The sequence below is a fragment of the Protopterus annectens genome, chromosome 8.part0, assembly GCF_019279795.1.
Source record: "Protopterus annectens isolate FY-2018-M chromosome 8.part0, PAN1.0, whole genome shotgun sequence".
Taxonomy (NCBI): domain Eukaryota; kingdom Metazoa; phylum Chordata; order Ceratodontiformes; family Protopteridae; genus Protopterus; species Protopterus annectens.
The window spans coordinates 1,886,013,829-1,886,041,113 of record NC_056741.1 but is presented as its reverse complement, the minus strand read 5'-3'; the positions used below and the strand labels follow the sequence as shown (position 1 = coordinate 1,886,041,113).

Below are 27,285 nucleotides of genomic sequence, written 5' to 3'. Positions count from 1 at the left end.
TTCTCACTGGCCACAGTGTACCCCATACCTCATAAGGAGTTATCTGTACTGTTAACATGTTTTAGGTACGTTAGGAAATTCTTTTTTATTAGCCCAATTGCTACTACCACTGACACTGTGTAGGAATCCTTACTGCTCATTGGTTAAGATTTTGCTTGAATGTTTTTACATTTTATAACTTTATGTTTTTCAGTATGTAAGACAATATAGTCACTGGGTGCTCCAGTTTTGATAATCAGTGCTGCTTGCTTAATTTCTTCTTCAACAACGAAATCTGATTTTCTTGCTTTCTGAACTCCAGGTATTGGATGATTCTATATGATCATTACTTCTCCCCTTTTGGCAATTCTTTGTGCTTCAATACCTCTCAGCTGAATATTGTAATGTTTGCAAATTCTCTGTTGTTACAGTCTTACCACGGTATTGTTTATTTCAGTAAACAGACTGTCAGACATAAGTGTATTGCAACCTGCAACAAAATATGCAGCTGCAAAACCAGCATTTTTCAGATTCTTATACTTTTCCTATAGATTTTTTGAACCATTATATATGTTATCTGCTGCCTTGAGTTGCCTCTATTAATCTTTCATGCTTGGATTCAAATTCATCTCACCTTAGGAATTCATGTACCAATTTTATTAAATAACTTTATTAAATTATCACTTGTGTCATAGGCAAACTTGCGTTTGTATAAAAAAATATTAACAAGTTCACAGCTACAAACATACATTACATTCTTATGTACAATACAAACAATACAACATTCCATACCTTTGTCAGTTTCTGCCTTCCCTTAAACCTTATTCCTCCTCCAAAACATTTTTCTGCATGTACTGTACCCAGAATTTATTTTTGTTTCTATGTAATTTGCTCCTACCCTTTTCTAAATATCACACTTCCATTTTTTTATCTCTGTTAAAATATTCAAATACATTTGGTTTAAACAGACTTTGATTTACATTCTCTAGCAATTGCTTTTTTTGGCAGCCACCAGAATTAATCTTAACAAGGTCTTATTATGTCTAGGCATTTCAGATTCTGTATCCGGGTTCAAAAATTATTTCATTAGTTATACCCATTTGCTCATCCAGTATTTATGACAGGGCACTCTGTAGAGAATTTTTAGTCTGCCAACTCATTACATTCCCAAAATATATGTTCCCAGTCACCTCTCTGTTCCCTTTCACACCTCCAACATGTGCCATTTACCTGAAGAAAAATTATTTGGAGTCTGCTTGGGGTATAAAAATACCAGTGCAAAAATCTTAAATCTTTTAGACTTTGTTGCATACTTGGGAGCTATACATATGCCCTCCCATTGTTTTTTTTGTTTTTTTTATGAATTGCTTATTCCATCTCTTTTCCCTTGTTGATCAACATTTGGTTGTTCTTGTTCTAAGAGTTCTCAATACTTGATCATAATGGACTTTTGAGTTTTCTGTTCTGTCCTTGTGCCCCAAATTCTTGTATATTTTCTTTTGCATCTTAACATTTTCTCTTGTTGCCTATGTCTGCCCACTTTTGATTTAATTTCCATAAATGCTCCCCTCCTAAATAGTTTTGCAAACCGCAACAAGGATGTCAGACTTACTTTGTTCATGCATCAAAACTTCTTCTAAATTTGAATTTGATGATATCAGCAAATATGTATACTATCTGACAATTGCTGACCTGTACATATAGTGAGTTTCAAAGTAGACCATGCCTCCTTCAGACCAAGGAATGCATAATCTTTATTACTAAACACTGGCTATCATATGATACCTGATAGGAATGAAGTTTTATTAGTTTCCTGTTTAAGTAATCCAGCACTTTGCATGGACAATCAATCACAGGGAAGACGTAAGTTAGAAAATGAAGGGCAAGCTGATTTGTAGCTTGAACTTTAGTCTTAGATGTCTTATCAGATCAGTTTTCAGCATTAGTTTTAGTTTTCTATTAAGTTCCTTACTAATTTTTATTTAGCATTAATTTATTCCCTGATCTTTATATAGTCCGTCTTGTTCCACAATCATGTTTTTCTCCCAGGCTGGTATTTTCTTGATGTTTCAGTGTTCCTGCTATAAAAGTTGCTTTTGCAATTTGTTGAAACCAGATGTCATTCTTTCACCATCTGAAAAGCTTCTTGCACTGTGTGCAGTGCAAATATCCATTTATTAAAGTGTCATGGTCAAAACAGACTCTGAGTATGTCTTGGTTCATGATACTTGTAATGTTAACCAATTCTGTAGGCAGTTTAAAAGTTATGTCTAGGTGTTCAATACAAATAAGCTCTGACTGTATTATTTTTTGAGAGACATGGATACTATCCTAGGTATACATATCATAGTGGTAGTTTCTGGTGACAAGTGAGTGGAATATTTTGTCTTCATGTAGCTCAGACCAACATATAGCTCAGTATGACTTATTATAATATCAGACTTAGTACTGGTGTATTGCATTCTGTATATTAGTGTCTTGCATTCTGTACTTATGCAATGAAGATGATGAGGCAGACACACTTTATAAAATAACTTTTCTGTAATCCAAGATACTTTTCTGTTTGATTGCAGTTGTTTGTATACTGATTTTGTCTCAGTGTCCAATACACTGGCTGTCTGCTTGAGTGTTCTAGCTATCTCTTCAAACATACAAATTATATTGGCTGACTTTGAGAATATTGTAACTAGACTATCTGCCTTTACAAATATAACAGTCATAGTGGGAGTCTTTGAAAGACTGTGACTGCATTATTTGTGTATCTTCACTGTACTGCTTCACAGACTCTTAAACCTGTCCAGACACATGCATGTCTACCTAATATGTTGGCTGCTTTAAGTTTGCAGAGCTGTTGAAACAAAAGTTTGCAGACCTTATTTTCATAAGTCCAGTTAAAGTAGAGTTGACCCACAGAGTACAGTTTAAGCCCTAAATAAGACAAAAAGTACAGAAGAAAGCTCAATTAGCTTACAGTTTAATGCCAAACATCTGTAGGTATAGTTAGACATAATATTCTGCTCTTTATCCTTTATGTACTGTCTCTCTGCCCAGACTTCCATTTAGTCTCACTGTCGACCTTGCCACATTTTATTACTATATAATCCCTGTTTCTGACTTCACTTTGTGCAGTCTTCACATGTCATTTTTCAGTTCCACTTTACTCACATGTGTTTCAGACATCACATTATAATAAATCGTTATCATATTAGTTTTTGATTTTTGTACTGTATGATGTTATCTTGCTTCATTTCATCCTTTAGCTGTACAGCACACCTTAAGTATGGCTCTTTGTCACTCGTTTATGACTAGATGCAGCATAGCATGTGTTCTGCTGCCATGTGTAATCACAACAGTTCATACTTTGATTACTTCTACAGTTTTCCAGACTCAGCTTCTGTTAGAGACCTTAATTGTTTAGACAACACAGAATGCATAAGGCCTTAGCAGTGAAGAGACATGAAGCAGACATGTTGTTATTTCAGCAGTTTGCTTACAAGTATGTATGTCTTTTGGCTTTTCCTTGTTAGGGGTCGCCACAGCAAAACTCCGGTCCGCTCATGATTGGCAGTGGATTTTATGGTGTCAAGTTGCCAGCCTGATGCCCAACCTTCAACGAAGGCACGCACATTCACGCTCGCACCTACCTGCATGCCTTTAATGTCACTCGATCATGGGGAGGGCATGCAAACTCCACACAGAAGGCGCTCCAGATGAGAATCGAACAGGAGAACCTCTTGCTGTTAGGCGACAATGCTAACTGCTGCACCACCGCGGCTTACCAGTTTGTGAGTGTGAGTCATGTGATCAAAAATTTCTGGGCACTTGTAAGCAAGAAATATTTGATCACATGACTCGCACTCAAATATACATGCATCTACTTAAAGGTATAGTACAAGTACTATTTTCAGAGGAAGCCGTGTGTGTGTGTGTGTGTGTGTGTGTGTGTGTGTGTGTGTGTGTGTGTGTGTGTGTGTGTGTGTGTGTGTGTGTGTGTGTGTGTTTGTGTGTGTGTGGGGGGTAAAACTTTAATTCTTGTCATAATGCAATTTATAGTTAAAATAGTTAACACAATAATCAAGTCAGCTACACATGCAATGGTAGACAAACAATTTTATTGTAAAGAAAGACTGCCATAGCCATAAAAACAGGCATGTTATATGCACTTTAAGGGCACACTACATATATTTACTGTACCCTTCTGCATCAAGAAAATGTAATGGTACAGACAGCAAATATGGTTGTAAAGCATAACAGAAACCAGAATAGCAAAGAACAATGTAGAAAAACCATAATAAAAATATGAAATAATGTGTGATACAAGTGGCATTGGTTAAATCTAAGGGAATTATTTCATGCGGTAAGCAAATTGCGGATTTATAAACTTAATAAACAGTATAAGCCCCCACATGTCTTTCAGAATCATTACTTTAAATGTGTGCTGCTTATATTAGCATTTCCAAAGATAAGATACAACGTGATCTTACCAGAAGCACTCTTTGAATCTGCATCCCACTTGAAGCCTGGCATTTTCTTTGTAAATGTAAATGAGATCCCATTCACTTCCCTACTCAAAAAAGAAAATACGCCAAAAGTTGACTGTTTGATTGTAGTACTCTGGAAAAGAATTCAAGTCAATAAGCAACTGTATACAAATAACTTTACAAGACTGTCTTTATTGATCTAGTCTTTTAACAATAAAAAAAGACCCAGATTTCTATTTCTACTAATATTGTTATAGCTTTTGGTAAGGTTAATAACCAGTTCAGAGTAGCTGCAAGCTGGTCACAGAATATCACCCAGTTATGTTAGATATAACTTTTTCTATTTATTTTTCTTTCTTATACTTACTTTCTGACAGGGGTTGCAGATACTACAGCCCCTACCAACACCCCCCCATACAACCACTGTTTTACAGTGGATTCAATACATGTGAGCAACTGATCAGGTTTGAAGTGCCTGAATGTAAATGATCAAACTGTCTTTAGACTGCAGGTTATAACCTTGATTTTGGGGTACTGTCGAATCACTGTTTGTAAAGGAATACTTTGTTTAGTCCTGGGGTCCTGGAGAGTTACTCAGTCCCCCACTGTTGTGTGACCATGGAATTATGTAAAAGTTAGGAAGGTATGGGGGGCTTGACCCTCAGATGGAGGTTCAGGAAAGCTTGATCCTTCAGACAAATGTTTCTTTCTATATGTGTGGGAGATTTGTGTTCTCCGTCAATTGTGATTTAGGATTATTTCAGTTTTCTTGTGGTGGTCACTCACAGAAGATGCTATTAAAATTCTATAACTCACCAAGCAAGACATTTGTTTACAATTTTCAGCCGTGTGTCTATGTCATACATTTGACATACATAAGCAAAACGTTTTTTGAGGATCTGTGGAGCAAAGCTGTGGAAAGACAGTGTGTGAGACAATGGGGTGCTTTTTACTGCCACAATACCCACTGGCGACAAGAGAGTTTTACTTTCTATGCAGCAGATGTACTGGAGAAGCAGTGAGGGGAAGACGCTTCTTAAATCAGTGAAGCAGTAGAGAAAGATAAGATAAAAGGAAGAGAATGACAAGAACAGGTTTTAATACCAAATACTGTGTTTGAAGCAAAGGATTGGATGCTATATAGGCACACTCCACTGCCAGTGATGCAAGGAAGCACACTGAAAGAGAAGATAGCCATTGTAGCTCTTTGCTGTTTGAAATAGCCCCTAGGTTTGCATTGACATGGCTAACCTGAACAAGCAAACATTGGATAAACTAGAAAAGTGGCTTGGTATTCAAAGCAAATGCTTTCTACAGCAAGTGGTTAGGTATATATACCCTGTCCTATAGCTCTTTCCCGAATCCCAGGCCACTGCTATTGGGGTGAACCTTGTAGAACCCCTCACTGTGTACGTCCTGCCTCTCCAGATGGAATAAGCCTCCCATCTCTGAGAACATTGGTGCCATTGAGCAGGGGAGTGAAGAGAAAAGGAGAAAGGGCTGTTATAGTGTGGCTGGCTCGTACAAATGCCTCCCCATCCTTGGACAAGCTATCTTATTCAAAATTCCATGTGGCAGTGAAATGAAACATTGCCAGGGAAACACTCCTTCTCTGTGGTGACATGCAACCTACTGATATCTACCCAGGTGTCAGTCTTTTGTGCTCCCTCTCTCCACTTAAGGCATGCAATAACAAGCCTATACTGAATGCCCATCTCTTTCCTTCCCCTGACAGAGGTGAGTGAGCAGAGTTACTTCCTTGTCAGTCCTCTTTGCCATGTTGGCTCCCCCACCTAGATTTCTGATGACTAGCTGAATCCAAGTCATCTGGACTTTAGCTCGGGTTTATTTAGCTATACTGCTGAATGGCTACACCCAGAAATTACTTGGAGCAGCTCCTTGTTCCCTTACTTCCAGGGATGCTGTTTCTGCAAAACTGGAGAAGCTCTCCCTAATAAATGGAAATTTATTAGTAACAATTATTTTTTTGTCCAGTCAGTAAATAGGTCAGTTAACACATAGAACTACATTAAAACTCAGGTCACTAACAAAATGAGGAAATGGTCTGCTCATCTGCGAACCAATTCAACCATTTGTTAAAACTTCTCTTATATAAAGTATAAAGAAAGATTCTAGAGGTAAAACAACAAGATTCAAGATTTTTTGAGGGTGTTGTAATATTCCTATTTTGAAATAATATGAAACATAATTTGTGAAAGCCCTTATCTGTTTTTAACACACAGCCACATATGACAATCTAAAATTAAAATGTTTTAGCTAGGCTTGAAGAGAAAAAAATGCATGCTGGTTGTGGTATAGTGTTACCCACTTTCTGTTACAGCACTGATACTAGTTTTCTTTAATCAAAACACACAGTAAAAATGGACATAAATACTTATTAGGATATTATAGCAATTATAGAGAGGTTGATTTTGCAAGAATTTCTTGAAGAAGGATGGGAATGCTAGCAATTTGGGTAGCTTTCTAACTGAAGATGATAAAGTGTTTGGACGTTTTAGGGCTTATACAACAAAAATCTTTGTTTCTAGAAAGAAATGAGTGTTAGAACAATTTGTGAGTCAAAATCTGCACTAGATGGCTACAGTGTCCTACAATTTAGTGAAAGGACAGTAATAGAGCTGGACAACTTTTGAGGATGAGGAATTTATAAACTAAAAAAAACTCAGATTTAATATTCTTAGTTTAATAGGAAAACAGCTTTTGCTAATGTGACACAGTGACATTACTGTTGCAGGACATTTTTGTTTAGTAACATTTGCATACCACTCACATTTGTGTCAGCTGATATCAGTGAAGACAACACTTGCTCATTGATTTAGATTCCAACCATCTAATGCGGTTAGGGTTACAACCTGTCCCACTTTGCGAGGGACAGTCCCTCTTTGGGCAGTTGTGTCCTGCATAAAAATTGAAAAAATTGCAAATGTCCTGAGATATTAGGACAAACATATTTCCTATATTTAATGTAATAGTTGCATAAAACAGTTATTTTGTTTCCGAAACACCTAAACACCGAAACACCTAAGAAACAGAATAAGCAACTAAAATGCTACAAGAATAAGTGTTTATTTAGGCAAAAAAGTGAAGTTCTATCCTTTGTACTTGCTGTGGTATGCTTTGCCTTGCAAAATCTGATGTTTGTACAAAAAATGTCCCACTTTGGGCATTTGAAAAGGTGGCAACCCTATGCGGTTGAATTGCATCCGACATCTGTAGTGACCTCATAAACAGCCACCAGCATTACATACTTTAATAAGACACAAAAATGCATCCATCTCATCTCCACTTTTACAGCTTTAGAACTGGTCCCTGCTTGTCTTGGATTTTGTTAATGTGATGTGAGAAAGGCAAGTGCGGCTGCATCCACTCACCTTACTTTTTAAGAAGGGTGTGTTTGGCATAATGGATAGGGTCTTCACTTCAAAGACACAAGTTACAGGGTTTATTTCTGACCAGAGAATATTGGCTAGGCTTAAAATGGCCCTTCAGGACAGTTAGACTAGCATTCACTTATGAACCTATGGAACCTATGAAATGCAACCATGATTTCTACAGAAACACCTTTTGGTGAAACTATGAATAAGTAATTTATATTACTTTACTTTTAAAAGACTTAAGCCAGATATTGGTGCAAGCTTGATTACATTTTAACAGTGATCTAATGCTTACAAGGGAATTACTTGATCTCTGAATAACCTGGCAATCAACATACAGTTTCCTTTTTAACTGGTTGTTGGGGACTTGAACTCGGCTTATAAGAGTGAAAGCAATACACAACCTGGGTGCAACTCCTGAAGGACCTCTTTTATGAGAAGAGAGTGATAAGATGCTATTCATTTGCAAATGATTTATTGTAGAGTTTGGCTGAAAATAAGCTCCTGACAAACTGCTTACTCCATATGCAGATAACTGTTTAAGTAGCAGCAGTGATTGAAACAGAGGAGAAGGCTTTGGTTAAATCTACAAATACAATGACACATCACCTGGGTTCACAATTTGTAAGATTGTCAGGGTTATGACAGCAGTACAGACAGTGTACCCTTTTCTAAGCCCATGTTTTATGTCTCTGATGGATCCAGGGGAGTCAAGAAATGCCCTGAGTTGATGTCAATTTACTTTTTTTCTGACTGTTTCTCTTACACCAATAGCAAGAAAATGGATATGTGGTATAACAGTGACATATTTGTGTATATTTAGGTGGTTAGGGATGAGCTAAAATATGTGTAAGAGGACTGATAACTTAAGAATTTTGGCAAGCCATCTTCCTTGCATACAAGTACATCTGTTATTTACCTTTATTTAGTGCATACCTGTGAAATTACCCTAATTTGAAAGGATTCTCCTAATTTGGGCTCAAAAACTTTTTTCAGTTATTCAGATTGTATATAATACATTGGTGCAATACACTGCATCCTTTCCACAACTTACTATAATTTTCTGTCATATTGTTAGTAACTTTGAATGTGTTTCTTAATTTTTTCACCAAGGTTGTAATTGCAAATGGTCAGTTCTAATCACTATGCTTTCCCAGAAAACAAACAAACTATACATAAATAAATAAAAAGAAAATACATCAGTTTTGCTCCATCCTCCTAAAATTGGACATTATTTTCAGAACTACTTTGTTAAGACTATCATTAATTACAGATGTCCCTAGTCTGTGACCCCTTTACCTAATTATTTTTTGCTTTGTCCCTAATTCTGGCGGTACAAGGTTGAGAACTATGACACAGTGTTCCTTTGCTACAGAATCATCCACAAACCTGTCTCTGTTCAGGGAGCATTGCTAAATATTTTGTTTTTTAAATTTTTTTTTCTTATTTATTTCTTTAAACTTGTACCTGTAAATATAATGCTCAAAGCAATACCTCATGCTCCATGAATCAACAGTTACAACTGTTTCCTCATAAGATTTGCAACTTAATTCTCAGACAGAACAGCCATGCACATCACACTATATGTGTTATCTGTAGTTAGGGGTCGCCACAGCAGAACTACAGTCCGCTAATGATTGGCAGTAGATTGTTATGGTGCCGAGTTGCCAGCCCGACACCTAACCATGCATGTCTTTCAGAAGCCACTTGACCACAGGGAGGACATGCAGACTCCACACAGAAGGCACTCCAGCTGAGAAATCGAACAGGAGAAACTCTTGCTGTGAAGCAACAATGATACCACTGTACCACCGCAGCTTTAGCTAGGGGAAAAAGTAGTCAGGAACAGTAATAACATTTGTAACCTTGAAGACACTTTATTTGGTTAAAAACTATTACATAAAAGTCAAATATCTCATTTATTTTTAATTCTGAGACAAGAGATAGTTTGTTGTGGTAAGAATGCCTCCCTTCCATGGAAGGGTTGAATTTTATTACAGTTTATGCCAGGCAATGATCTGCTGCAGGTTTAGCACAAAGATGATGAAAGGTGTTAAAGAAGCTCTGCAACAGACAATACACCAACACAAATGACAACAGGGAGTGTGAACAAAGTTCTGCATCTATTTTATAGTTAGAATTAAGCTCATGAGCACCCAGAGCAAAGGAATGCAGTAATTGCAAAAGAGGATTTACCAACATAGAATGACACAGTTATCATTAAGGCTACATGAATTCTTTGTGAGTGTGGAGGTCTACAAGGAAAAAAGGACAATTAATCTTTCAAACACTCCTTTGAATGATATTGAAAACTCTGTATCAATAAAAGTCTTTATATTTATATACCTTAAGAGAGCTAATGCCGTAGATATGCTCTTTGGGAGTTGACTCTTAATTCAGACCCCAGGTAGGTGTTGTCACACTGACAAACCTCTGGCTTAGTGCCAGACAGGTGAATATGTGTGTGAGAGAGATTTCTAAGCATGGATGCAATTTTCATAAAGGAAAACGTAGTCTATTGTTTGTGCATGAGTACCAAACAGGTACTCAGAGTGTCAGACTTTCCTGGGGAGTGTTGGAGTGATACTTGATAGGTTACCATCTACTGAATTTATATAGTTGTAGTTGAAGATCTCAGCACTCATGTCAGATGCCTAGATGGACACATGGGGAAGAATGCCTTTAGTACTCTGTACCCAAATGTTGGTCTTTATTGGATTTCTTTGCTAGACATTGTTTGCCTGTAATTAATATAATATTCATATATATACTTATCCATAAGTTTGCACCAAAGATCAGTGAATGATTTTTTAGCAGTGTCAGCCAACCTGAGGCCTTCTGTTCTACATACTTGCATCAAGAGAGGTGCTGAACACATAGCTGCCCATCTCTTGTTGGTGAGTTGTGTGAGATGGCAGGGTGAAAACTAGACAGGCCAGGAAATCCATAAATGTAGTGAGAGTGTCCTGGTAATCTTGTGTCGACACTTCTGTGTTGGATAAATAGGTTCATAGGTTGATACTAGGCTATCAGCCCTAGGGCCTATACAAGCCTAGCCATAACAATTCCCTGGCTATTTCTTCCCACACTATTTACTTCCCTGGACCCCTGTCTAGCAGGGTGACTGACATGATCCCCGGGGTGAATTTCCTTTCTCCCATACAATCGTCAAGGTTCCTTTTGAAGAGGGTCAAAGAGGCACTCTGCTTGACATGTATGGGCAATCTATTCCAGAGTCTGGGGAGTCTCTGGGTCAGGAACCTATCCCTACAGCAAGTTTTGTTTATTGTGATGACAAAGTTTAGATCCCTGGGGCATGTGGCTCTGAGGCATTGGGATTTCTTTAAGTGTAGCACGTCCAACAGCTCTGGGTTTGACATGGCCTTGTATGTTAAGCAGAGACAATATGTGACAGAGTATAGCTGGAGTTTTTTAAGGCAGTCAGCGTAGGGCATCTGCTTTAGGCCTGTGATTCTTTTAGTGAGGTATTTCTGCGGCCTTTCCAGTTGTTGCAGATGTCTTGAGAGGTACATACCAAACAGGGCGTTGTATTCCATAATGGGTCTAATGATGGATGAGTACAGTGGGACAATGACCTCCTTTTTTCTGGATGAAAAGTCCTTAGTGATGAGGTGTGCCACATAGAAGGATTTCCTGACTGTTGTGGTGAAATGGTTATCGAAGGTGAGACAACTGTCCACCTGTGTCCTTAAGTCTCTTATCACACTTTCAGTGTTTAGTGTACTGCCACCTATATGGTAATTCACGGGTACATGTTTTTTCCCAAAGGGGATAGCTATACATTTCTTGGCATTGAGCTTGAGCGCATGGCTCTGGCACCAAGCATCTGTTTCTGTAAGGCCCTTTTGTAGAGTATCCACATAATTTGGGGATTCAATAATGGCTCCCAGTTTGCAGTCATCTGCGAACTTTGTTAGCCAGAGTCCCTTATTGTTGGCCTGTACTTCAGAGAAGTAGATGCCAAACAAGAGCGGTCCCAGGACTGAACCCTGAGGTACTCCACTTGTCACTTGTCTGGTGCTGGATTTGGAATCGGCTTCTTTTACAGTGTGGATTCTATCAGTAAGCCAGTTAGCAACCTATTGGGTGACGTAGGGATTAATGCCCAGCTTAGTAAGTTTATCTATGATTCCAGAGTGGGGGATGGTGTCAAAGGCCTTGGCAAGGTCTAGATAGGCTGTGTGAACCACCTTACCCTTGTCCATGGCTCTGGAGACTGATTCAAAGAAGTCAATCAGGTTCAGGAGACAAGATCTGCCCTTCACGAACCCAAACTGGGTAGGGTCCAGTGTTTGAAGATTGCCAATGTCTTTGTTTATAAGTTCCATGATAATACGCTCCATGGCCTTGCAGATAAGGCTCGTCAGACTGATGGGACGGTAGTTTCCCAGATCCAAGGTGAATCCCCATTTGTGGAGTGGGATAACTGTAGCTCTGCGCCACTCAGTGGGCATAAAACCTGAGGTGAAGCTATGATTAAACATGACATTTAGGTGAGGTGCCAGTTCATCAATTGAAAAAAATTAGTTGCTACATCCAGAAAAGCTTCTCCTTTGCATCAAAGAGGTAAGAAAACTGGAGTCTGTATGGACTTTGTTCAAGAGAAGCTGTGATGATGGCAAGGAGGTTTGGTCAATTGATTGTTGGTGCTTGTCACAGTGTTACAGCAAGGACCTACTAGGGGGGACCAAGAGTGAAGGAAGCCATCAATCAGAAGGAGGCAATGCTGGAAAGGGGGTGGGGCAAAGGGATCTCTAAATCTGACTGGTAAGTGCTAACAAGTTATGAATGAAGGCAGCAACTATGACAGCCACTGAAATGAAGACTCTGGGTGTGAGGAGTTGAGTGAGACAATGAAGAATGCAATTAAGATGAACTCCGAACTCAGACAGGTTCTGGAACATTATTTGGTAACTTGGAAAGAAGTTATTCTTAGAAAGGGAGTAGAAAAATTTAACTCAAATGGAGACATTACTGGGAACTAGAAGGAATACTGATGGATTTCTGAGCCCAGTGAACATGCCTTTCTTTGAATAATAAGCACTAGAAGGACTGGGGGGATTAGGTCCATTTATGCAGATGAAGTTACTATGGCAGTTACTTCAGTCCATACTGAAAGGGCTGTGGGCTTGAATGAGATCTACCCTGAGAACTGAAGTCAATGAATATTTTTGGGATGCCATGGTTAATGTACTTTACTCAGTTTTATGTGGAAGATGGGAAGTTTATCTCTGGACTTGCAAACAGGAAGGGTGATCCCCATTTTCAAATGGGTATGTGATAGTTAAAGTAGGACCATACTCCTGAGCAACACGGAGAAACCTCCATCAGTGTGTTTGAAAGGAGATACCATCTGATACCATCAGGAGATGACCATCTGTTCTTGCTGTTGAACAGAGAATTTAATTTTTGTCTTTGCAATGATATAAATAAGGCCATGGGGGCATCTAACAGCATGGTCTGCATGAGGTTTGAGAACCAAGAGAAGGCATATAATCATGTTCCTCAAGAAGTCTGTGTGGGAGATGCTAGAATAGCATGGCACCATGGTGTCTCTGAGTCAATGCTGCATGTCATTGTCTCCCTTCTTTTGTAGGGCAGAAGTTGTGACAACATTCTCCTGGCTACATCACATACGATGATGGTGAGTAAAGTACTCTGACAATGCTGTGTCTTGCCACCCTTATTTTTCATAAGTTTTATGAACAGGATATCAAGGAACAGTCAAGATTTGGAGAGTGACCTTTATGGCGATGTGGAGGTCGCAGCTATGTTGTTTGCAGATAACATTGTTTTCTTGGTTTCAAGTGTCTGTTGTATCCAGTACATGCTGGAGCAGTATGTTGCTTAAAGTAAAATGGATGATGTGACAACCAACACATGCAAAACAGAAGTCATGGTGATACAGGAGCAAATTCCTCTACAGGAGGACTTAATCACCTTCTATTTATTTGTTTATTTATTTGTTTGATTGCTAGCTGTGTAGGTGCTCCGGTCCAAGGACCTGACAGGGCCAAAAGGCAGAGCATGATTTACTGTAGAAAAGCTGATACAAAAGCAGATAGTTCAGACAGATGATTCAATATGGAGTTGTTCTTCTTGGAGTCATGTTCATGAGTAAGAGATGACTGCATCAGAAGAGTGACCAGTAGCTGGGTGCAGTGGTGACAGTACTGCAGGTATTATATCAGGCTGGGTAGTGAAATGAGAGGTCAGTCTTAGGGCAAAGCACTCAGCTTACCAGGCATTCCTGGGCCACAAAGCAGCTATGTTTATGGACTTTCCATAGAGACTGTATATATGACAGCACAAGTACATGTGGCAGAAATAAAATTTCTTCATAGGTTTAATGAATGCCCTCACTCTGACAGATTAAAGCAGTTGTCACTCAGGAATGAGTTTGGAGTAAAACCACTATTTTGGCTTGGGTGGAGTTGCTTGAAGTGATGAAGGCAGCTAGTGAACAGGTTCTTAATGTGCCTCACATAGGAGGCATCCCAGACACAGCCCATTGACAGGAGAACCCTGGAAGACTCCAGACAGGAAATATTATATCAATCACCATGCCTGCCTGGGAATGTTTGAAGAATTTGTAGGATGAGCTGGGGAATTTTCTGAGAACAGAGATTCTGGTGTGTTCTGCTTCGCTTATTCCCTCACTAGAACAAATGCTACATAACTGCGAATAAACCAAAGTACATAGAGTACAATACTACAAATAATCTGAAGTACACAGAGTACAGTACTTCAAACAAGCCGAATTGCACAGAGTACAATGCTGTGCACCTCAGAATATGCAGAAGTACATAAAGCATAATGCAACACATCTGGGAATATGTGGAAGAACACAAAGTAAAATGCTACACACCTGGGAATATGTAGAAGTACACAAAGTACAATGCTATACATCCAGGAGTATGCAGAAGTACCACAGAGTACAATGCTACACACCTGGGAATATACGGAAGTATAGACAGTATAATGCACCACACCTGGGAATATGCAGAAGTCCAGAGGGTAGAATGCTACACAGCTGGCAGTATGTAGAAGTACAGATGGAGTCTACTGTACGATTGGCGGCATCCATACCATTATTATACAAATAAGGGCCACAGAGTACAGGGAGTTAAGTATGCTGGTACTAGGATACTGGCCATATTTGTAGAATGGCTAATTAAGTATGAGACTGGAACATACTTAAAGATATGGTGAACTGTAGTAGAAAAGGGAAAGAGAAAAGATAACTCAAGTGTCGGCTTTAATATTAGATAGGTTAGTAAGATATAAAATGTGACCAAGGAAGTAGTTCTCAGCGTCATACAGTTTATCTAAGTATGAAGCTAACTACTGTACCATGTTTTAGACCCACTTTTTCCACCACTTATTTCAGGTCATTGCAAACCCACCTCCAACCAAGCTGTGTGCTAGATCAAGTTTCAGTGTGGCATTCCATGATTCCATCATGCTTTGTGCAAAAATAAATAGATCCTGAGGTCTGACTTGCAGTGCGCACCTCCTGTCTATGACACCTTCTTCCCAAGTATTTCATGCTGAGCTGTAGCTCCTGTATGCCTTCACAAGAAAAAATGAGCTCAGCTAAAATAAATTTCAGTTTTCCTTTTTTGGCTGGATGACAGTCTCTGCATGTATTTTCCCAAGACAAGATGCAATACAGCACATAAATGTATCTTCTCTGTCCATGGTGCCTAGATTTTTCTCTTTAATATGCAATTTTGTTTATTACAGAGTGAATCTTTATCATGTATCCCCAAGCCTCTTCTGTTCTCTTTTCTTTTCCACTGTGAATAGATCTATTTTTATCAGTTCAGCATAAATGCAAGAAAGTATGATTACAAATACATGATTCATTTTCTCTTAGGGTTGCCACCTTTATAACTGGCCAAAGTGGGACATTTTTTATAGAAACATGAAGTGTTGCAGTACAAATCATACTCAGAGCTGGTGCAAAGGACAGAAGTTCACTTTTTTGCTAATATAAAAGATTGTTCTTGTAGCATTTGAGTTGCTTATGCTAGTTTACATAACATTTACGTGTTTCAGATCCAAGATAACTGTTTTATGAAACTATTAAAGAAAGCTTGGGAAATATTTTTGTCCTACAATCCCAGGACATTTGCCATTTTGTAATTTTTTTGCAGGACATAACTGCTCAGGTAACCCTATTTCCTCTATATGAAAAGATTGAGATTGCAGTGCATCAAGATTTCCCCTTATTCCATTTGGGAATTTATATATATATATATATATATATATATATATATATATATATATATATATATATATCTATAAAAACACAATGTAAGTGCTTTCACAGTGTATCCCACTGCTTTTTCAAATGTATTAACATTAACATCACAAGCTACCATTTAAATATACCAATTAAAAGCAGATATCCAATTAAGAAGTCTCTAACTAATGAGTATTTTCTTAAAGGCATATATAAATATATATATATATACATATATATATATATATATATATATATATATATATATATATATACATATATATATAAAAGCGCTCTATAACTAGTCTGACATCTAAGTATATAAAAATATGTGAACAACATAAACAGTGTTGAACCTAATAAATTCTCTAAAATATGATGGACTATTTAAATAGGTAATAAAAATAATAAAAAATAATAATAAAAAATGAGAAATTGAGGTACATGTTAATTCCTAAGTGGTCTGCTTGTAAGACGAGTTTCATAGAGACTTTATCATTATGTCCCTTGCCTGCATCAGCCCTCACTCTAACTATCCACTTGGTCTCATTTACTTCCATTCTATTCCTAATGACCCCTAACCTGTTACTAACCTTGGTATTTTCTACCATGTAAAATTTGAATGTATGTGAAACTGAAGTGATCATGACATGTTTGGCTAATGCATTGGTTGAGACCTGTTTGTGTATGTCATACAAATGTTCCCTGATCCTAAACTTAAATTTTCTATCTGTTTTGCCTACATAAAAAGCCATGCAGGTTTCACAAAAAGCAAGATAAACCAGATGCTCAGTATCACATGTTCCTTCTGCATTAAACCAAAAACTTTTCTTTAGATCTGAATGAAAGAACTCTCTCAACTCATCTATGTATTGACAAAAATTGCAATTATTACATGGTTTAACCCAGTTATTTGGTTCTTTCTTAGTACTTCTAGGGTAACACAGCATCCTCTTTATATTTTTCATGTTTTTGTAAATATGAGATGGTTGAGCACCCACCACTTTCTTGATTTCAGGGTCTGCTGCTAGTACAGGCCAATATTTCTTGTAAATGTTAATAGCTACTTGTACATTGTTAACATATTTGACTGGCATTTGATGTTGTGCACTATTTCTCCCGTGTTTTCTATGAGACGTTACTTTTCTGTCTTCTTCTGCCCTTTCTGAGAAGTAAGGTCTCCCTGTCATGGGTCGACTATCTCTAACATGATTCAATATCATATCTATCTTATCCTTATGATAGGCTCTCTGAGTAAATCTGTATTCTAAAAACAGCATTTCTTCTTCAAAATCTTTCTGTTCAACACATTGTCTTAATAGTCTTGTTCCTTGACCTCTCACTACGTTGTTAAATATATGCTGTGGGCGCATACTAGTTCTATATAGGTAGGTGTACGTATAACATTTTTTTCTAAAGATTTCTGTAATTACTCTCCCTTCTTCTGTGACATTGATAGTTATGTCCGGAAAATCTATGCTTTCGGTAGAGTGCTTCTTAGTAAATTTTAGAAATGTGGATGAATGATTCAGGTATTCGAAGCATTGTAATGGTTATTCTTGAGAGCCTTCCCAGATAAAAAAAGAGGTCATCCACAAACCATCTATAAAATGTTATATGTGCTTCAAAATTACCATCTACTATATATTCCTGCTCCCACACTGCCATGACTATATTAGCGTAACTGTTGGCATACAAAGTGCCCATGGCTACTCCATCTACTTGGAGATATAGCTGGTTGTCAAACATGAATACATTGTTTTCTAGTACAACTTATATCACCATTGCTTTCGTGTATCTCTTTGCTACATTAAGGCTTAAATATTTCCGCAAATAATTCTGTAACATGGCTATACCTTACATCACTATAAATCATTATGTTTTTATATATGCCTTTAAGAAAATACTCATTAGTTAGAGACTTCTTAATTGGATATCTGCTTTTAATTTGTATATTTAAATGGTAACCTGTGATGTTCATGTTAATACATCTGAAGAAGCAGTGGGATACACTATGAAAGTGCTTACATTGTGTTTTTGCCTCAATAAACGGACTTTTAATAGAACAGTTCTACAGTGCCATTGTTTTGCCTTACACCTTTCTGCCTAATAGTACTTTCCTTGTTTTTTGGGTGTTCAGGCATTAATCTAGAAGGTACAGGTGTTTTACTTCATATCTGGGTGTTTTATACAATTTTACCTGACCACTGGAACTATGGTAGAAGAGCAGCAGGAAATTGAATTGGATTATACACCGGAGGGTCATACATTGGATGTCAATATCTCCATTAAGAACAGGTTGCGAGATTCTCTGAATAGAGTGAGCAACCCCTTGTTGCAGGAAAACGGCTCTGTGAGTAATCATGTAGATTGTGAATATGGCACAAACTTGGATATCATGAGGGACAAAATAAATCACTTTGAGGACTGCTTATTTAAATTAAACAAGCTCCAACTGCAATGTTTTTACTTCGAAGCATGCATCACACTGAAGGTTATTCCAAGAGGGTTACATATTTTCAAAATGCCTACATATGGGAATACGTACCCTACACTATTAGCAGAGTGGCAAAAATTAAACAATGAGCTTAGTTTCAAATATATGAATTTAATGATAGTCTTTTTTAAGCCGGAAGAGCAAGAACTCTTGGATAAACTGCTCAAAATGCAAACAGAACTTTATGCAGAGTTCCCTGAAGCTCTAATAAACATTAAGGTAGGGAGCATTATGGATTCCCTGGCTTTATTCAAAAAAAGATCCTTTTATAGCAAGTTACAGAATCTAGAAAGAGATAAAAGGGATTTCCTCAATGGCCATGTGTTTGTCTGGCCAAAAGACAGCAATGGAACCAATCAGCAAGCAGCATTCGGGCTAACACCCACTTCAGGAACCCATAAGTGGCAAGGGGAGTTTGTAACTCAATGGAGTACAGCCCATGGAAATCGTACATCAGCTGCTGAAACAGAAAGTGAATAGCATACACGGAACCCAGTACAAGCAGGGAGTTTTTTGCAGACAAATCATTCAAACCATTCCAAAGAAGAATTACTAGGGGCCAGACGAAGGGTTCCTCAAGCCTCTATAGTTCAATTACCAGCAGAGGTTATTAATTCCTTACCAATGAAAATGAATGCAACGGCATCCACACAGGAAGGGGAGAGACAGTTAAATTTAAATTACCCTTTACCCATAGCCGTGAAAGGAACCCATGGCAGGGACAGATCCAGAAGCAGAACGAGACTAAAAAGGAAATACGACCACAGTACCAGCAATCCAACATACACAATAAAGAAAATGTGGTTGAACAATGCAATTCAATAGTATGGAATATTTCTGCTAAAGAACTTAGCTGGGAAGAACTACAGATTTTGGAGAAGGACCCTTCCTTCATACCTGCTTGACCGGCAGAGGTAACGGATTATATTCTGGATTTAAAATGCTATTTGAGGACAGTAATGTTGAAAGTTTTATATGGTAATAATGATTCAATCAGTGGTTCAAATAATAGTTATAATTTGCGTAAGCCAAACACTTATGTACCCATTAACCATCCTGTTCTCAATGTTTATGAAAAATTGTGTACAGAAGCATTGTATCAAGCTTTTTATAATAGTTCACCTGATAGTGGTAACAGCAGTAAGAAAAAGGGTTTCTTTAATTTAGATTATAAAGGAAAGGTAGCCTTGAAGTCATTACAGGAGGATGAAACTATATGAGAATAATATGTTAAATGATAATGTTTCATATAGGAAAATTATTTATAGTGATGTACATAGAATAGTGAGTAGGATTAAGACTACATTACAGGAAAGTCTAGCAATGAGAGTATTGGATTTTAATTTGTATCAATATTTTATGATAGAGGATCCACTTATTCCCATTATGCAAGGTATACCTAAAGTCCACAAAAACCCCTTAGATCCACCTATGAGGCCTATTGTCTTAGGAAAAGGATGGTGTACAGAACCTATCTCTATATATCTTGAGAAAGTTTTAAGACCATTGGTAGACCAGACTTGCCTTATTTTAAGTGATTCTAAACAGTTTTTAATGGATCTGCACCGGTATTACCACACTAATATGGATTCCAGGGGAAATATTATAGTCACTTTAGATGTTCAATCCTTATTTACAGTAATTCCGAACCACCAAGGTATAGCCATGTTACAGAATTATTAGGGGAAATATTTAAGCCTTAATGTAGCAAAGAGAGGCATGATAGCATTGCTGATGGAAGTTGTACTAGAAAACAATGTATTCATGTTTGACAACTAGCTATATCTCCAAGTAGATGGAGTAGCCATGGGCACTTCATATGCCAACAGTTACGCTAATATAGTCATGGCAGTGTGGGAGCAGGAATATATAGTAGATGGTAATTTTAAAGCACATCTAACACTTTATAGATGGTTTGTGGATGACCTCTTTTTTATCTGGGAAGGCTCTCAAGAATAACCGTTACAATGCTTCGAATACCTGAATCATTCATCCACATTTCTAAACTTTATAATGAAGCACTCTACCGAAAGCATAGATTTTCCGGACGTAACTATCAATGTCACAGAAGAAGGGAGAGTAATTACAGAAATCTTTAGAAAAGAATGTTATACGTACACCTATCTATATAGAACTAGTATGCGCCCACAGCATATATTTAACAATGTAGTGAGAGGTCAAGGAACAAGACTATTAAGACAATGTGTTGAACAAAAAGATTTTGAAGAAGAAATGCTGTTTTTAGAATACAGATTTACTAAGAGAGGATATCATAAGGATAAGATAGATATGATATTGAATCAAGTTAGAGATAGTCGACCCATGACAGGGAGACCTTACTTCTCAGAAAGGGCAGAAGAAGACAGAAAAGTAACGTCTCATAGAAAACACGGGAGAAATAGTGCACAACATCAAATGCCAGTCAAATATGTTAACAATGTGCAAGTAGCTACTAACATTTACAAGAAATATTTGCCTGTACTAGCTGCAGACCCTGAAATCAAGAAAGTGGTGGGTGCTCAACCATCTCATATTTACAAAAACATGACCAATATAAAGAGGATGCTGTGTTACCCTAGAAGTACTAAGAAAGAACCAAGTAAGGGGGTTAAACCATGCAATAATTGCAATTTTTGCCAATATGTAGAAGTGTCGAGAGAGTTTTCATCCAGATCTAAAAAAACTTTTTGGTTTAATGCAAAAGGAACATGTGATACTGAGCATCTGGTTTATCTTGCTTTTTGTGAAACCTGCATGGCTTTTTATGTAGGTAAAACAGATAGAAAGTTTAAGTTTAGGATCAGGGAACATTTGTATGACATACACAAACAGGTCTCAACCAATGCATTAGCCAAACATGTCATGATCACTTCAGTTTCACATACATTCAAATTTTACATGGTAGAAAATACCAAGGTTAGTAACAGGTTAGGGGACATTAGGAATAGAACGGAAGTAAATGAGACCAAGTGGATAGTTAGAGTGAGGGCTGATGCAGGCAAGGGACATAATGATAAAGTCCCTATGAAACTCTTCTTACAAGCCAGACCACTTACGAATTAACATGTACCTCAATTTCTCATTATTTATTATTATTATTTTTATTACCTATTTAAACAGTCTATCATATTTTAGAGAATTTATTAGGTTCAACACTGTTTATGTTGTTAATAATATAAAAATCAAAAGGACCCAATGAAGAGGCTGTAGTTTCCAGTTTAAAAACACAGTTTTAATCCCAAAAAAGGAAGCACAAGCGCTTTCGTAGGTACAAATTCACTTCTTCAGATGCTAACAACTGTTCAAACAGAAATGGTTTAAATACAGAAACACCTGAAGTACTTAAGTAGTGACATCACCTTAAAGCTGCACTCATGTTAAAATGTTCAAGACAAGGATATTATACATCTACATGCCTATATTTGACTAAACATTTAAATACAGTGCTTAAGTTTTAAAAAATATGTAAAAAGATATAAAACATTGCAATACATACGCTACAAAATATGTATAATTATTTACTATATATACCTATTGCACATATTTTCACCTAGTAAAAGGTATTTTCTTTAATAAAGGCTTGAGGGGAACATATTCATTCATTCCAAAATCAGCACTGGCTCTCAACCTTACTATCCATTCTGCTTCTAAGTTTTCTGTGACATTTCGTATGTCACCACCTCTAATATTCTCAGATGCCCTGCTTATAACTAGAAACTTAAATGTGTGTCCAGAATCAGTTTCATTCACATGTTTAGCTAAAGCACTTAAATTGTCCTTCTTATTAATGTGGTAAAGATGCTCCCTGATTCTATCTTTTAAGCACCTGTCAGTTTTCCCCACATAAAATTTTTTACATTTTAAACAATGTGCTAAATAAACCACATGTTTAGTTTCACAGGTAGCATAGAGATGAAAATTATATATTCTATGATAGTAAGGGTGTGTAAACTGTACACATGTAACTATAAATTTGCAGAATGAACAACGTCCACATGGTCTAGTATCAACTCTTATTGGGGTTCCAACACTGTGTTTAGAATAACATAGTCTCCTTTTCAGGGACAAATTATTCTTAAATACAAATTTTGGTTCCACATCTATCATCTCCTTAACCTGTTTATCACTGGTTAGAATTCCCCAGTATTTCCTTACAATATCCATATACATGCCTACATTTGTAGAATATTCTAAAGGTACTCTCAGTTTAGTGACACTTTCCTTATTATTCCGACATTCTTTCCTCTTCTCAGAAAAGCAAGGTTTAGCATTAGACTGTCTTAATTTTGCAACCTGCTGAATATTATTATCCAAGAAGGATTCAGTGTACCCTCTGGCCTTCAAATCATTTCTAACTACTTCATTTCGTTTATGAAAATCATTATCACGCATATTTAGCCTAGAGGCTCTATAAACTTGGTTTTTAAGCGCATTTTTAAAAATATGCGGTGGATGCATACTGTTCTTAGACAGGAGATGATTAACATGACAAACTTTTTTATACTGCTTGGTATATATTTCTCCACTATTCTCAACTACTATTGATACATCTAAGAAGTTAATATTATTTTCTGAGTGTACTGTTGTAAACTTCAAATAAGAAGTACTGCTGTTGATGTACCCCTCAAATCTCCGTAGTTCCTCATAAGTGCCCCCCATAGCATAAAACGATCATCTACAAACCTTCTCATAAACAATATTTTTACTTTAAATGGTCCCTGTAACATAATTTCTGTTTCCCATATAACCACTACTGCATTGGCATAGCTATTGGCACATGAAGTGTCCATAGCTACGCTATTGCATTGCCAAAACACATCCTTATCAAAAATAAAGACGTTGTGTATAGAACCAACTTAGTTAGCTCTATCAACAAATGTATATGTCTTTCTTCAGTACTAGAGTTCTCCCTGATGAATCTCTCTAAACATTTTAGACCCGACTCATTAGGTATCACCGGGAAAAGGGACACCACATCCATTGTCACTAATATAAATGTCTCATCCTTATTTCTATTATTCATAAACCCCTGGATTCACGAAACCACTGTGTAAGACTAACTAAGTCTTACTCGGAAACTGCAGTTGAACGGTCTGACATCAACGTGCCATGCATATTCATGAGGGCATGCTGACTCCACTCCAAGTCTAATACAGACCGTGCAGGAAGGCAGGGAGCGTGTCTGACTGCCGAGCAGTCCTAAGGTCCATGCCCCTGCAAGTGTCTGAATTGTGAAATGTCAACACACATGAGCGAATCCACTCAAATGCCAACACACCCAACACTACACTCCCTCACATTGTAAACCCCCAGTAGAGTTATAAAATGTAAAATATAATTTTTTTTCTAATTCCCGATATAGCTGCTCGTATTTGGGTGTGTTTGCGCGGGTGTGCCCATAGCTTAGCTAGAGTTAGCAATGTCAACATTGAAGAGCATAATAACAAATGTTTATGCAAAGCAATCCAAATAGCAATAGCATAGTGGTAGAGCCGTTGCACAAAGAGGAGTCATTCACGGTTCGAGTCCCACCACTCCCCTCTCAATTTTATGTTTTAAATTAGCATATGAAATAATTCCTGACATATATATGACTAAAATCTTACTAAAAAGCATTGAAATGGCCTATGTATCAGTGAACAAAATGTATATATAGAAATGTAAGAAGGATCTTGACATATAAATGCCTGTAGTTAAGCAGCGCTTTACCCAGCGCAATCTTTTTGCCCACAGCTAAGCAGCGCTTTACCCAGCGCAATCTAGTTGCCCACAGCTAAGCAGCGCTTTACCCAGTGCAATCTAGTTGTCCACAGCTAAGCAGTGTTTTACCCAGCACAATCTAATTGCCCACAGCTAAGCAGCGCTTTACCCAGTGCAATAAGTTTGCACGGAGCTGCGCACCACGCTAACCGTAGGGCAACATGGAGCAACGTCTGGCAACGTGGAGCAACGTTGAGCAAAGTTGCCTAAACACAGCCACACCCCCTAGCCTGTCTGTACAGTAGTAAAATAAAATGCAATGACAAGTTTAGAACCCGGGACACTGTGCACCATAATCAAAGTACTGAACCACTAAGCCATGAGCTTAGGATAAACATCCACTGTTAACATACATATACTTATAAATGGTAGAGTAACCATTGCTAAGCAGGTCTGCAGTCAGCCGAGATTTTTCAAAAATGGCCAATCACAAAAAAGTGCCGAAAACGCGGCATATTTAAGCTCCATAGGCGGGAATACTCGCCATAACTGATTGTAGCTCCCATCTGCAGTTAGAATGTCTGATGCTGGAGAGGGTACTCGCTTTCAAGTGCAACACTGGGGCATCGAGGAGTCAAAATACATGGTTTGGCTCCTAGTCCATCATCATGAGTCTCGACTCCTGCAGGGCCAGTTCCAGTGGACGGAGAATAAGGCAGAGGCTTGGAACTGGTTGGCTCATGAACTCACCAGTGCCACAGGCGTTCCTCGGACTGGTGAGCAGGTCCGTCACCACCATGCAGACCTGAAGAGACGGAAGGAAGCAGGACCTACTGAACCAATAGATCCAGGAGGCCCGTCATATGCAAGATGCCCCACTACTAAGTAAGTAGCCATGGAATACAGTATGTAAGACATGCTAATATAGTCTAAATAATGGATAGATATGTCTCAATATCCCTTCATTTACTTCACAGCTGCAGGTGTCCGTGCTGCGAATCAGCAAGCCTATGCAGATAGGATGCTAAGGCTGTGCCACCAGGCAGGTTAGTAATTATTCTGCATGTATTGTTATATAGTATATGTGAGAGAGCATGAAAAAAGTGTTGTAGCCTAGTAATACAGCTATAAAATGCCTCAAATAAATTCTCTACATGTACTGTTATATAACATAAGTCAGAGAGCCAGAAATAGAGTGTAGTAACCCATTAATAAAGGTAAAATAAGTCTGGAATACTATCTCTGCATGTACTGTCATATAAAATAAGTGAGCGAGCCTGAAAAAGAGTGTTGTAACCTATCAATAAAGGTATAATATGTCCTGAATAGGTCTTCCATATGCACTGTAGTATCAAATAAAGGAGAGAGCCTGTAGAAAAGAGTGTTTAATGTAATTAATAAAGGTCTAATACTTGGAGTGTGTCTGTGTCACTTACTTTGAAATGTTGTTGTACACTTGCATTAAATAAATAGCACTGTTGTATTAAGTGCTGTCAACCCACAGTTGTGCAGTCCCATATAAAGTGGATGAAGGAAGTGCCAGTAGATGTGAAGCATATAACAGTCCTCAACAGTTGGTAAATGGCTGTCATGCATAGGTAAATCTGGCACACGAGTAGCTTGTCAAGGTGTTCCCCAGAAATGTGAGTGTGCTACATGAAATGTAGGGTTCTGTAGAAAATAAGTGAAAATGTCACGTGAACACATCCAGTTATGTAGATAAATAAACATAAATATAAAAATAAAATACAACTATGTAGCAGTAACATCTGCATCTTGGACAGTTAGTATGTCAGATATAGGTCAGGTATATAATGAACTAGCCAAACCCATTACACAATCTAATGCATGTTGCCTAGTGTAATAATACATGTAGGGGATATACACCTGCAGTCAATAGGGATGTAGTGTAGAGTAAAAGTACTAATAAGATGTTAATGGAGGTTTCTTTTTACACCCTACTCCATGTGCATAAACAATGCAATTCCACACCTCAATGGGTATGTCTAATCTCAAAACATTTGTTGGGACATATGTCCTATTGTTCTATAAAAATCCGCATTTACTTTGATGCATGTGCACTGTTCAAACACCACAATCTTGGTGGCCTGTTGCCACCAATCATCCCTGCATGCCGTTGTAATGTCCACTGTTGTTCAGTATATGCATGTGTTATGCTTGCTGTTCAACTGTTGTAACCCTGGTGTGTTGGGTTAATGGGAATATTACTGCATGCTGTTACAACTAATTTGGAATGCTGTTGTCTATGTTGTAATTAAACACATCTAATCACAGAACATATGGGAAGGCCGGTCCCAGCAGACCCACCTGTCCCTCCTCAGCTGGCGATTGCACCTGGCATCAGCAGGTCTGGTGCCCAGCCCGGGCTACCCTCCTCCATTGGTCCTGTGCCACCTTTGGGTGGAAGCACTGCAGGGGATGGGGCTTGTCCCCCCTGCAAGCATGGGTAGAGAAGGGCCACCTGTCACCCTCCGAAGGATCCGGGTTGTGGTGCCTAGGGAGATCCAGCGTTTAGTCGCTGATCCCCTATGCCAGCTCGAGGTGAGAGTGGCGCGACTCATGGGTGAGCCTGGCCCTCCTACGCAGCCCCCAGCACAGCAACCCTCGGGTCTGTGAAGGTTCAGTGGTGACTGCCCATGGGTGGGTATCTTAGTCCCACTGTTACCATCTGTGGGCTCATGGGCTTACGACATCCGTCCCCGTTGTGTTCACCCACCCCAGGTGTCATGCTCCACCCCTGTATGCGTCTTGTTTGTCTTGTCTGTTCACCTCTCCAACCTACCTCCCCAAATATACCTACTTCCTCTACCTCACATTCCACTCCCACCTGAAAAAAAAAAAAAGGCAATCTGTACCCACAAAAAATTATGCTGCATACATAGGTGCCCATTTTGCACACATGTCTGCTGGACATGTAAACTGATAATTAGAATTGGCAGTACA

General features: G+C 38.1%; 1 protein-coding gene across 2 annotated transcripts in view; it reads right to left on the bottom strand.

Moving 5' to 3' along the window:
* Window positions 1–27,285, bottom strand: part of LRRC36 (leucine rich repeat containing 36) — a 495,785-nt gene that overhangs the window by 424,205 nt on the left and 44,295 nt on the right. The window contains exon 2 of one of the 2 annotated variants that reach the window (XM_044081383.1): window positions 4,464–4,593. The exons of the other annotated variant lie outside the window; for it this stretch is intronic. Coding sequence (XP_043937318.1) covers window positions 4,464–4,506 — 43 coding nt within the window. The 5' untranslated portion in view covers window positions 4,507–4,593. The remainder of the gene's footprint in view (window positions 1–4,463; window positions 4,594–27,285) is intronic. 2 annotated transcript variants of the gene reach the window in all.